The sequence below is a fragment of the Mesoplodon mirus genome, assembly GCF_964341445.2.
Source record: "Mesoplodon mirus genome assembly, chromosome: 15".
In the NCBI taxonomy this organism is placed as follows: Eukaryota; Metazoa; Chordata; class Mammalia; order Artiodactyla; family Ziphiidae; genus Mesoplodon; species Mesoplodon mirus.
This window is the reverse complement of record NC_138991.1, coordinates 18854661-18867713: the sequence shown is the minus strand read 5'-3', so window position 1 is coordinate 18867713 and position 13053 is coordinate 18854661. Positions and strand designations below refer to the sequence as shown.

General features: G+C 55.6%; 2 protein-coding genes across 10 annotated transcripts in view; one reads left to right on the top strand and one right to left on the bottom strand.

Moving 5' to 3' along the window:
* The window catches only part of PLCG1 (phospholipase C gamma 1), a 36824-nt gene extending 33767 nt beyond the window's left edge, over positions 1-3057 (top strand). For 2 of the 5 annotated variants that reach the window (XM_082645040.1, XM_082645036.1), the window contains exon 33: positions 2524-3056. In XM_082645040.1, the coding sequence (XP_082501166.1) occupies positions 2524-2614 (91 nt within the window). In that variant the 3' untranslated portion in view covers positions 2615-3056. Of the gene's footprint in view, positions 1-102; positions 1965-2523 lie in introns of those variants that run through there. The other 3 variants (XM_082645039.1, XM_082645038.1, XM_082645037.1) reach the window with 2 other exon arrangements.
* Positions 3058-5208: 2151 nt separating this feature from the next.
* Positions 5209-13053, bottom strand: part of ZHX3 (zinc fingers and homeoboxes 3) — a 131029-nt gene continuing 123184 nt past the window's right edge. For all 5 annotated transcript variants that reach the window (XM_082645562.1, XM_082645560.1, XM_082645559.1 and 2 more), the window contains one exon: positions 5209-11230. In XM_082645562.1, coding sequence (XP_082501688.1) covers positions 11220-11230 — 11 coding nt within the window. In that variant the 3' untranslated portion in view covers positions 5209-11219. The remainder of the gene's footprint in view (positions 11231-13053) is intronic.

Sequence of the window (13053 nt, the reverse complement as noted above, 5' to 3'; positions counted from 1 at the left end):
GAAGGAGTGGCCTTCGGTTCCTCTCCCTCCTGTTGGCCTGTGGGCTGTCCCCCTGGGCTGCAAGGCCCGCTGCTGGTAAGGACACTCTCCCCTTCTGTCCAGGGCCCCGCGAAGGACTCGGGTCAATGGAGACAACCGCCTCTAGCTGTGCCCCAGCCTCATTGAGAGCAGCGGGTGCTATGCACCTCACGGGGGGCCGTGGACTGGGTTCCTGGGAAGCTGCCTGCGTGGCAGCCTTCCTGGCCTTGCTGCCTGGAGCCTGGATTCCAGCAGTGGACGCTAGACGGAAAGCATGCCGTTAATGAAATGTATCACTCACTATTCGGGGCCTCCACGCCCCAGCTCTGGGTGAAGGCAAAAACTGTACTGTGTCTCGCATTTAAGCACACACATCTGGCCCTGCCTTCTGGAGATGGAGCCTTCCATCTGTGGGACCAGGACCACGGCCGCAGCCTCTCAGAGAGAGAGGCTGCCTCAGCCGGTGGCATGGGAGGCTCTGAGGGGCCACTGACATTCCTGAGAGGAGGGAAGGAGGAGCAGCTTTGCTGGGCTAGGGCGACGAAGTTTACATAGTCCTGCAGCTTTAAAACCACAGCTGGGCAAGGAGGGAGGGTAGGTGTTCCCACAGTTAGGCCCTGGAGCCAGGGCGGAGGAGCACAGGGCCTGCCTGGAGAGGACGTCGCAGCACAAGGGCACATTGCCCACGACCAGGAAGGAGCACCACCCAGCCTGACAGACGCGGGGCCGCGTGGGAACACAGCGGCATTGGGCAGCTGGGCTGCGGAGGGTTGCCCTGAGAGGGCCAGCGGAGGAGGCCGAGCCCCGGGGTGCCACCTGGAGCAGGGACAGTGACGACGTGCCCAAGGCCAGAGCAGCACCCCGGGGCCATGGGAGGAAGAGGGCCCCGGGGCTGGACGCACTGGGCTGTGGCACCACCTGCCTGCCGCCTGGACGCCAAGCCTGAAGCACCCGCTCACCAGGGGGGACCTGTTTGTGGGCGCTGGATGTGCTGGGCGGCGACTCCTCCCACGTCGTCAGCGAGGACGTACATGCCTGCGTTCACGCCACGGCCCCCGAGATCCACAGCAAGGCGACAGCTTGGTCAGGATGATCGGCGCCAGTGGGACCAGAATGGAAAAGCCGATCACCAAGACAGAGGTCAAGCTGGGCACTGTCCCCATACGTTCAGGAAACTCCTGCACACAAGTAACGTGTCCTCCCTCAGCAAGGCACCCTCCACAACCCCAGCAGGCTCGCTGCAAACCCAAAATCAGACCGAAGACCACTTTCCCTGTTGCATCGAAAGACCTTGGATCTGAATCTGCCGGATGACAGCGCAAGGGGACGCTGTCTGAGATGATCTCAAGTATTTGTGAAATCATCAAATCCTGTTAATAGACGTATATGATGTTGGAGTATGGAATTTTTAAAGTTTATTTTTTGCACACTCTATCTCTCGCGATCTTCATTACTTCACATAGGATGTATGATTTTCTGCGTCTTCCACTTTGACCTGAAAGCTGCTTGGTGAGGGGATTGGGGAAGCAGAATGAATGAACTTATCTGTGCACTGTGGCAGAACTGTTATTTTTATGGATTTTACAGCTCAACTAACAGTGTTACCTTTTCAAGATTTATATATACTCCTCAGAAGAACCACTGAGCCGTTAAAGCCTTGTTGTTATTCGATCCTAATAGTGATTCAGTTTTCTATAGCTTACTTTTAGGATAGACGGTAAATTATTTAACATTATATTAAACTTTCCATATCATGGACTGTAAACCGAAGGAAATTATACAATTTCTGAGAAAACGTATTGATTTATTTAAACTAATTCTGAAGTTGTATTTCAAAGTATGACCTCACAGTCGTCAGCTGTCCGTAGCAAACATGTCTATATATGGTTGCCAACGTTTGGTTTATAATTTAAATGTTAATAAAAATTTTAAATTTTATTGGAAAAGCTTTCCTTCTGAAAAGGACTTTTAAAAAATAGCATTATTTTTCTTCTCGATGGTATTGTAATGACGTTTTGCTCCCCACCCGTGGATGGAAACGTCTGAGAGGAGAACACTGGTGGGCCGCCCCGTCGGGAATGGGCGAGGCGGGGTGGGGGAGTGGGGAGGAGAAGACAGAGCAAAGCCTGTTCCGGTGATGGAGGTTTCTTTAAAGGCAAGGAGAACACAGGCTGCTTTCCCTCAGGAAGGAAAGAGGGATTAAGGAGCTGCCGGCCTCGTGGGGGACAGGCAGCCGGGTGCTGAAGGTCACTCACGGCTGCGCTCAACGGCAGTTTCTGTCCAGCTGGTGAGAAGACCCAAGGAAGGCGATGGAAGGTTGGGGAGGACGGAGGCCGGGGTCCAGGCCCGTGGGCGTGAAGGTGCTTCAGCATAGCCAGCATTCAGCTCACGCAAACCCACTGCCCGCACCTGGGCGCAGGGCTGGCCGTTTGCTAGCTCTGTCGCCCTCTTAAGATCTAACTAAGTAACTGCCAGATAAATCATCCTCATGTCTTTACCCTTTAGCTCGTGTGTTCTTCTGGAGGCTCGGCAAAGCCTGCTGCTGTCTGGAGACTTGTCACCTAGGGATGCTTGCCTGGTGGTTATTCTGCAGTAGAAGCAGGTGAGGAGTTTCTGTTCACCTCCCAGGTCCAGCAGATCTTCCCTCTGGGCTATGGGGAGGTGTGAGCCCACGCCCTCCTCCAGCTCTTCCACCGAGGGTGTGGCAGCATAGAGTGCAGTCTGCCTGTGAGCAAGCCCAGGTTTCCACAGGCAGCCAGCTTTCACGGTGAACAGGAAGCAACCAGAGTCCCCTTGCCAGTTCCGCAGGAACCTCGCCTTAAAAAAAAAAAAGCATTCAAATGTACATTTCTGGGTGCCACTCTGGTTGCCTCTGTAGCTTGCAGACAAAACCTCTGTGCCTAGAACATGGTTTAATGGGCCCTTCCCTTCCCTTCCTGTGGCTATTTTTGTACTGGTCTGTGCTGGTGTGGATAGAAAATGATGCTGTACAGAGAAAAGAGCTGTCTGCCTGATGGGTGGGGACAGGCATAGTAAGCCAGCCCAGGAAGCCTGAGAAGATCTGTCATTGAAGAGATGCAGGTAAGTGTAATCGGTTGGTTGTTAGAATGGTCATTGGCACACCACCCTGGTGTGATAATGCAGGTAGGTACCCAAGCACGGTCGCTGGCCTTGGAGAGGCGAAGGTTTTTTTGAAGACGAGCCCAAGGTGGATTTAGTTGTCAGTTCAGAGCATCCCTTTTCTGTATGACAAATCAGACCAAGACATACATTCCCCAAGTTCTCAGATTTGGGGTCAGTCCTGGTCCATTGTAGACCCCCTCTGAGTACCATCCACCTGGAGAACTGGGATCACAGTTTAAAATGTTTCCTGTCATCTCTGAACTAGATCAGCCGGAGCACCCCTGCTCGGGTTCTTGCTGGCCCCTCGGCTTTCTTCCTGGAGCTTCGTGGTCTGACTCAGAGGAGGGTGGTCTTTCTTTTCCCTCGGACGAGAAGGTGGTAGGTGGGAATTAACCTAGGCTTTCCTGACCCGTGTTTTCCCAGAGTCTTATGGGCAGAAGAAAACTTTTCTAACCAGCGGCGGAAGAGGTTCTGTGCTGGCTGTTGGGTGAGGAGCCGCCTGTGCCATCGTGTGGCTTCCCTGGCTGTGAGTGTAGACCACTTGCAGTTTCCCCAGGACGTCCCTCCTTGACTGGCTCTGCTGTCTCAGGCAGCCCCACTGACCTGAGACACACCTCCGGGCTCTCCTACGATAGCCAGGTGACTGCCTTTGCCTTTCACTGCACGTGTCTTGATCCTTCTTCCTAGTGGAAAGCCGGACAGCAAATTGGAGCAAATGCACAGATAGATGAGCGTCACCTCGAATTCCTCCAGACCTGACAATGGTTGAATGACCCAGGAGGCCCAGCGGGGGGCGGGGGGGTGCTGGGCGGAGACCCTCACCTGGGATGGGACGTCCTGGCCCACAGTGGGGAGTGGCCTGCCTCACCACACGCGCGCACAGCACCACCCACAAGGACGGGCTTTCTGCAGCCTGACCAGAGGGCTCAGGTCAGGAAGCCCTGCTCCACGGGCTGCCCTGCAGGGAGGAGAGAGGGGCTGTTTCTGGCCTCGTCATAGCCCTTGACAAGGGTCTGTGGTCTTGAGCGCTGAGGGCAGGGCCTCCCCCCGCCCACACACACCTGAACGTCATCACCCACGGCTGCGCCTAGGGCTAGACACTGGCCTTCCAGCTTGAGCTTGTCATCTCTCATCATCACCTCAGTTCTGTTGGGCAATAAAACAATGCTAAGTAGCACCAGGTCACCCCACCAAACGAGCTCATGGAACAGAAGGCGGTCGTTCTCCTGGCCATTTCAGTTGAACTGATCAAGTCCTGTCTCAGCTTGAGAGTCCTCAGTGGGTCTTCCAGGGTCAGTCTGGGGTTCTGTTCCCTGCCGGAGGCCACTGCAGCTGGCCCAAGGACACCCACAGTGACCCCTGGCTGCCACTGCTGCCCACTCCGTCGTCCATGGTTAGGTCCTCTGCGAGCTGCTGCCTGTGTCTGCAGCCACCACGGGGTCAGCCAACTGGCTTCAGGGTCCCACACTCAGTTGGTCTAGCTCCCGAGGACTTGCTTTTTAGGTTCAGCACAAAGCTGCTTCCCCAAGGCTTAAGCTGGCCTCCAGAGGGCCAGGTCAGGAACAGGGCCTGGTGTGCCCCTGGGTGTCCTGCCTTGGTGTGTCCGCGCCCCAGGGGCTTTGTCAGGGGCCCCTTTTCCCGTTGGCACAGGCCCTGAGCGTCACCCCAACAAGATTCAATTGCTTTCCACATTAGAAGTTGGCCTTTAATCCTATTTCTTCAAGGCCCCAGGGTCCTTAGACATATTCGCCACCCTCTCCTTAGCCAATGACAAATTATCAGTACCCTCCTCCCAGACGGCTGATGGCTCCAGGTCTGACTCAGTTTCCCTTTGTCTAGCACAAATTCTGCCACGCTGCACTTCCTTTCCCAAGGAGGCACTCCAGTGACCCCGCGCGTGCGAGTCGGGCGAGCTGGAACGCTCCTGGAGCGCCTGAGGGAAGCTGCCCCACTCACCCCTCCACGTTGTGGGTCTTGCCCCCAGGGTAAATCAGGAGATAGAAGTGTTCTCAGCTTTCTTTGATTCCCCCACAAAATAGTCAGTCAGCAGATGAGAAATGCGTTTACGTTTTTATTTAGGAGCAATCGAAAGATTTTCAGTACCATTTCGGCCCATTTCAAATTGTACAAGCAGTTTGTCCCTGTTCCCCTCCCTTATCCAAATCCACAGATACAAAATCTAGGAAATGTGCAATTTGCATCTTAGAAATAGCAGCATCCCCACAGGGGACCTTGTGAGGCCTGGAGACTCAGCCCGGAGAGGGCAGCCCACTCCTCCCACCCCGGCACAGCCCCGGTCCAAAGGCAAGTTCCATCTTTCTGTTAAAAACATTTCTCCAGGGCGAAGAACCCCCTTCCACCCAGGCCCAGTGATAGCCAGTGTTCCTGTGCCTCTCTCTCGGTTTGGTCTCTCACATGCAGCCACTGCAGGAGGAGGGGCCCTCTGGACAAACAGAAGCCAGGCAGTGGCCTCTTAGCACCAAGACGATGGCTTCTTCGGCGTCTCCGGGAGACGGGAAGCGCACCACAAGCCAGCTGCCCCTGCCCTCTCCAGCCTCCCTTCCCCAGATAACCTCGCCCTCAGGGAACAAAGGGTCTGAGCCGAAGACCAGACCGGAAGTGGGTGGCAGAAAACCAGGAACCTGCAGGCCTCTGGCAACCTCTTCCCGACTTGCACAAAGGCCGCGCGGCTCAGTACCCTTTCAGTCAACCACGTCGGGGGGCGGCGAGAGGGGTGGGGAGGACGAGGTCTCTTTTCAACAACAACGATGGCACAGTCTGGCCCTCCCGACGCACTGAACAAGGCGGGGTGCTGGGGAGCAGGGTGGGAACCCGCTGCCCGGGGGCGAGCACCCCTCCCCGCCCGCATCACCCAGTGGCCTGCCGACCAGGCTGCATCCGCTGAGGGTGGCGCTGGCTCTCCAGGCCACGTCTGCAGCAAACCGCGGGACAGGGCAGCGGGCCGGGCCAGAGCCAGGGATGAATGACAGTCTCTCTGAACACAAATTACAGGATTAGCAGGCACCCCTCTCCGGGTGCCTGCTCTGCGGCTGACTCCTGAGAAAGGCCACGGGCCTGCAGCTTTCTGCGCTCCACGACTCCAGACGGCCTCCACCCGAGACATTCCACCTCCAACTCCGGTCACATCGGGGGCCTTCAAACCACTCATCAAGGGAAGGAACAGACGTCATAAAGCATTAGCCGAGAAAAGCTACTCATCAACACACATGCGGCGGAGCCCGGCTCCTGAATTCAGGAAAGGGCGCTCACGGCAGGTAAGCGCGCAGACTCCTCTCAGGCCCCCGCTCGCCGCCTGCCCCAAGCGGACAGCAGGAGAGACTCCCGCAGCCGGAGGGAAGACAGCCCGCTCCACCCCGTGGGGCTCTGGCCCGAGCAGCCTGAGGGCTGTGAAAGCCTGGGGCCTAGGACAGCCAAGCAGGAACTACACGTTCTCTGCAAATCCTCAAGGTCCCGAAAACCACAAGACAGGATTTTAACAATGCAAGGCAGCAGGTGCTGGCCCCGCCCCTGTCCACAGGGTCCACAGGGTCAGCGGCGCCTGCTCACCCCCCACTCTGGGTCCCCACCCCTGCTCAGGTAGGATGGTTGGTTCCCGCGGGGTCCAGGCTGTCGGTCTCCAGTCTGGCTGCAGGACTGGGGCTCCAAGCAAAGGAGAGGCCGGACTGACAGGCAAGTCACGGTTCTTCAGGGTTGAAGAACCAAAGAGCGTGCCTCCCGTCCCCGGGGGGGGGGTTCCGTCTGCTCCTTCTCCTCCCGCTCGGGCTCTGGGCCAACCTGGGGGAGCTGCCGTCAGCCCTCGCCCCGCTCCCCAGCGCGACGGCACTGGGAACACACACAGATTGCAGCAGAAACGAATTCCAACCGAGGTGCGTGGGTTCCATCTAGACCTAGAGCTGGGCCGGGCAGCAAGCCCAGCGGCTCTGTGATCCCCACCTCCACCCTCCACTCACTCGGCCCAAGTCAGCATCCAACCCTTGGTTGGGAGGTTGCCTGCAGCCAGCCGCCTCAGCCCCAGCGTTGCTCGGCTCGGCTACTGTGAATGCACCACAGGAGACAAAACAGACTGAAGCCTTGCTCCGGGAGGGGCCCGTTCAGGAGAGGGCGTGGGCTCCACGCTCCCCACTTTTTCGGGTGTTGGAGCTTCTGTGAGGGCAGGTGCTCCCCCAGTCACATGGAGATGGCCCCCCAGTCCCGGGCAGGAAGGCTGGGAGGGCCCGTGCTCCTGAGAAAGGGAGTGAAGGAAGCCGGTTCAGGAGAGCCGGAGAGGGGCCTCCAGTGGGAGCGGGGAGGACGGAGCCCCGTCACTCTCCTGACCGCGGCGGCTGCCGGCTTCCGCCTGGAAGGGCTGGCCTCACGGACCTTTACGTGTCTAGAGGACTTTTCTTCTCCAGCACATAACTGAGCCTTGCCAATCAATGGGATACAGGACAATCTAGACACAATACAAACGGTGAGTCAAACCAGTAACCTGCCCCAGGTAAAGTCTCAGCAAGGAAAAAGGGGGAAGAAACTTTAGGAAAAGCCCAAACTCCAGGTTTGGTTTGTTTAAGATTTTCTTCTTGGCTGGTTCTCCTCTCCTGCAAAGTGCCTTTATCCACTTGGGCTGCGATGTTTGAATAGACAAAGCTGCTCCAACCCAAAGATTCTGGTCCAAGAAGAGGACAGGAAGACAAGAGGCAACTGGGCCCAAGGCAGGGCGGCACAAGCAGGGAGCTGTGGGTGAGGAGGTGCCCCAAAAGGGCGACGCTGAGCCTCTGTGGAAGGCAGCCTGGCACATGGGGGAGAGGGGGTGTCACAGGACCTGCCATGGGACCACGGACTGAGCAGGACAAAGCCCATGGCACCCACATCTCGGCCTGGAGAACGTGCTGAGACTTCCCGGTGGGACGGCCTCCCAGGGCCGTGAGCGCACTCGGGAGCCTGCAGGTACCACCGACCCTCGCCCACCTCCCACCTTTGCTTCCCGACAGCAGGGTGGGCACTTGGCTGCAAAAGGAGCTCCAAGCCATACAGGGCCACCCACCCCAGGTGCCACGAGTCCTCCAGCCAGGCTTTCCACTTCAGGAGCCCACGACTCAGGAAAACGAGAGCCCGCCTTCCAAATCACAAAGCTCCTCAATACTCAAGAATTAATATACGTAATCAAAGTATGCAAAGTATCTGTATCATAAATCCAGGTTTCCTTTACCAGAATGGTGATCTGGGCTCACCTATTAAAACTGGATCTACAACCCCATGTAAAAAATATAATAAACCAAACATGTACAAGACACAGGCAACAAGAAACACTGACATATTTCACCATCTCCGATGAGTCCAAGTGCATACAGAGAAGAGGGGAAAGATTAGTCACCTTACAAAACAAGCTTTTTCTTTGGGAGAGACTAACCCCACCCTACTTCCCTCAACTCCAGAGCACACAGACTGCCCTCTCCTGAAGGCAGCAGCACAGTCTAACCCTGGGTGGGGCGCAAACCATGATGACCTCCCTGGCCACGGGGCCGGCTGCGGCCGTCCTGCATCCCCACCGCACTCTGGCGCGCGCCGGCTCCAGACTGCTGCGGCTGCGTCTCTGTAGCCGGTTGGCTGTGTTTCTGGTTTTGCCCCCAGGGCCCTGGGTACCTGCTGCAACGTCCCTTTAGGCACCTGCTCGACGAACCAACCATTTCTGTCTCCATCACCTCATTCCTTAGTCACTCGGGTCCCAGAGTAAAGGAAGGAGGAGGGTCTGTCCAGCCTGGGCAGTCTCGCTGTTTGGGAGGTCACCCTGGCTAGCGGGCAGGCTGACCCCTGTGAGCAAAACCTGCCCGCGGGCAGCACCGTGACACTTCCACCTTTTAAGGACGAGCTGGTGCTGAGGTCGGGGCCCTACGTCCTGCGTGAACTTGTCCACCATGTAATTTATGTTTTCTGTTTCGCTGCTTGGGTTGCAAATGACATGAATACAAATAAAATAACCAAGGAACTCCTCTGTAAAGACACGGCCCTCGGCCGGGGCACGCAGGGCTCTGGGAGTGACGCCGGCAGGGTGGCGTCGCAGACACTGGAGGTGGCTTCGCGCGGGGCCGCCCCGGCTTCCCCCGCAACCCCCCGACACGGGCTGCTCTTCCCCAACACCCACGTGCTGCGTCAGGCGGACGCGTCACGAGTAAAGCATCAAACGAGTATCTGTGCTGTATATGGATACATATAAATTAATCTGCATGTACGTAACCACTACAGGAAAAGTTCTAGGTGTCTGTTCTCTGAAGGAAGGCAATCACTCACCATTCTGGGCAATTCCGCAAAGAGGCCTTGGGGCTAAATATGGAAAGGATACAAAAACAGGCTGCCAAACTTGCCAAGTCCTCACAAGTCACCTGTTTGAAACCAAGAAGAGGTGGTCCCTAACGGGACAGGGCAAGGGAGAGGAGACACTTTAGAAGAACAATGGTTCAAGGGCTTTTGGTTTCCGAAGAAAAGCCTCTCCTGGAGGCAGGAGGTGCGACCCCCACCTCTGTGCTCAGAGCCAAACCCGGGAAGTGCCCTGCCCGGCCCAGTTCCTGGGGGGGGTGGGGGAGAAGGACCGTGCCCAACACCCCCCACCCCCCAGTATTTCTTGCCCAAAGCCCCTGCCCTCTCTCTGGGGTCTCCGAGGCCTTGGTGCTCTGGGAAGCAGGTGGTTTCTGGGAGGTGATACACCTTTGCCAGCCCCCTCTTTACCTGCTGCTCTCAGGGCAGCCGGTTTCGGGGAGATAGGGATTTACTGTTTAGCACAGCTTTGTAGGCAAGTTTCTCAATGTTTCAAAGGCACCTTTTCCTGTGACTTTTCTCAATTAAAAAAAAATGGATATGAGGGTTAGGCTTAAGTAGACAGAGATCTTGTTTCCAAGTTTGGGGATATAAATATAGAACTTTAAAAACATCCTCACAAGGACCTGTCCAGCGATGTCCAGCACGCCAACCAGGCCCCAGGCACGGGGGCCAGGAGGATTCTGGGTCTTCGGCTGGGAACCCCAAATGCAGGTCTTTGTGCTGAGGGCCACCCCAGCTCCGATAATTCCGAGAAGTCCCAGAATCCCGCCAGCTCTCAGCCTAACCAGGCGAGTGTGGGCCTGCCTTCCCAAACCAGAGGTGGCTCTGGGGTGAGGGTGGATAGAGGGCAGAGAGAGCCCCAGCGGCTGTGCGCCTTCACTCCCATCCCCCATCCCTGTTTCGCCTGTCAATTTTCCTCTAAACGTGTCTAGACTGAAAAAAAAAAAAAAAAAAGGCGGCACATAGGTCAGTACATTAGGCTTAATAACAAATGTTTCTTTAGCTGATCTGATCACTGAAGAGTTATGGTCCATGATTCAAACTCCCATGAAAAAGCAGAATTACTGTAACAACTTACGAGAGTGGTAAGCATCAAACACTAATCACGTAACCGGTCAGTTTTCTGCACTGCGGGGAACAGCGTGTTCTGCATTGATCGTCCCGTAAGGCAAGGCAAACCTGCTACGCAATGTCGCTGGTCACCGCTTTAGGAGCAGAGGTCTCTTCAAAGGTGCCACCTTCCCGGAGGAGCGCAAAGGGGGCCCCATCGGTTGCAGGTGTGGTTCTGAGCGTGTGATAACCCCGGCCTGACCGTGGAAGGTGCGGGAACACACAGCCCAGCGATCTCCAGAGAACAGACACGGGGCATTTCCAGAGATGATGTAAAAGACCATGTACTGCTTTGCTAACCAAAGTTTCTATGTAATGAAAGTGTTTATAACCTGATGTTTTATTAAATGTGTATAGGCAGATTTATATGTTAAAAACTTGATTCTGTGTCTATGAATATGAAATCTGAGCCATTTATCCACTGGAAGGCAAAGGAAAGGTCCTACATTGTGGGCGGAAGAACTGCCAGACGCTCCTCCCTGCTCGTTGGGGTGGCGGGCCGGGTGCGGGCGGCGGCAGGCCTGGCCGCGTGGAGACCTGTGTGAGCCTGGCGGGCCAGGTACGGCGGCGGCCCGGGGCAGCAGAGAGGGGTCAGGCCCTTCCACGTGGAGGGCGGCTGCCCTGGCCAGGCCTTCACAGCCGTCGGTTCCGGTTCAGTCAGTTTCTGAGGAGAAAACACAGGCCTGTCACCTCTACGTGCATCGCCAGGACAGCCCGTCCTCCCACGTCTGGGGACTTAATCCCACCGGCCTTCCCACCAGCCCCTCCCTGCCTTCCAGCCCGAGGGCGCGTGGGCTGAGGACAGGGTGCTGGCTAAACCCGGCGGGGCACAGGGACCCCCCGAACCGGGGCGTGGAGCTGGGGTGGGAGCCTGACTCCTCTGCGCCGGGAACCCTCGCTGTGCACCGCCCTCCCCCCACCCCCGGCTCTCCAGGGAACGCTGCTGTCGCACAGCAGCAGCTGGTCTACTTCCTAATGTGTGTCCTACCGATGCCCTCCCTTCATTTGTCGGGGGGGGGCCATTCGGAGAGGCCCTCACCCTCGATGCTTACAGGTGTCGAGGCTGGCTCGGGAAGCCGCGAGAAACCAGCTACAGACAGACAGGCCCTCCCTGTCCCCTCGGGTACCTCCCTCAGCCAGAAGAGGGTGACGCCACGATGGCACAGCCGCCCTGGCCACTCCCGCTCTGTCCCACTTAGGACACCAGCTCCTTGCTTAGTGTTGGAGCCACCAGCTGAGGGGAGCCGGTGGATTTAAACCCATTCATCCCAACTCCAGGTTAGCAGTTTTAATTGTGGTCAAATATATGTCACATAAAACCTACCATTTTAACCATTTTTAGTATATGTGCTGCCGAAGCGAGCACTATTTTAACCATTTTTAATAAGTATACAATTAAGTGGCATTAAGTACATTCACAATGTTGTGTAACCACCACCCTATTTCCAGCTACAAGAATGTAATTCAAAAAAAAAAAAAAAAGAAAAGAATATAATTCAGTAGAATTTCAATTTAAAAAAAACAAAACAAAACACACCTAAAGAAATTAGTTCTTCCTAGTGCCCAGCAATCTGCCATTTTGCTGGCAGAGCCAAAGCCAGGGGTGGGCAGGCCCGGTGCTGGAGAAGGTGCCTGAGGCAACCCTCCCTGTGAGCCCACACCTGTTCCCTGGTGCCCATGATGCTCCCTGCGGGGACCTCACTGACTCACAGGGGCTTGGAGGGAACAAGGTCGAGTCCAGAAACGCCGGCCCTGGAACCACCTTCTAAAGGTCCCAGATCAGGGAATCTGGGAATCCAGATACTTCCTTGGTTTCCACAGCCTCCCATGAAGAGCTCAGCTACCTCGCTCCTGGCCAACCTGTGACAAGGCCACCCAAGAGGAGGGTGGGAGGGAAGGGAGAGGCCGGGAACTCAGAGATCAAGACCCGAGAAAATCAACACCCAATAACGTAATTTGTCTGAGGCTTCAAACTGTCTTCAGTAAAATAATCTTCTAAAGCTTTCTTTCAAGTATTAATGTCCTGATCCAGAGAAACTGAGGAACAAAATTCAAGCTTTCGATTCCATGTTATGTCTAAGAGGGAAGAAGATTTTCCACTACCTCTACATCAGGAAGAATAATTGAAGTGCAAATTACAGGATTTTTCATCATTTAAAAAAAAAAGCACTTCATGTATCTAAGGTCAATTAAAGGTTCCCTCTGCTTTTGTTCACCAATTTGGGTTGAATTTCCTCGTAAGTCCTATTCTCTCTCTTACCCAGTGGTCGTGGTTCCATCTGGCTCAGATGACATTCTGACCTATTCTCCTTCGGCTAAGAAATGACTAGAAAAGGGTGGGGCCCTTGGAGGTTCACTACACTCCTTCCCCTGTGCAGGTTTAACAAACACGAAACGAAAAACCAACTGTCAAGCCTTTATCATATGATGATGCTCCAATGGATTCTGCTGCCAGGTGCTCCCTGAAGCAGCCAGACAACGTGGTCC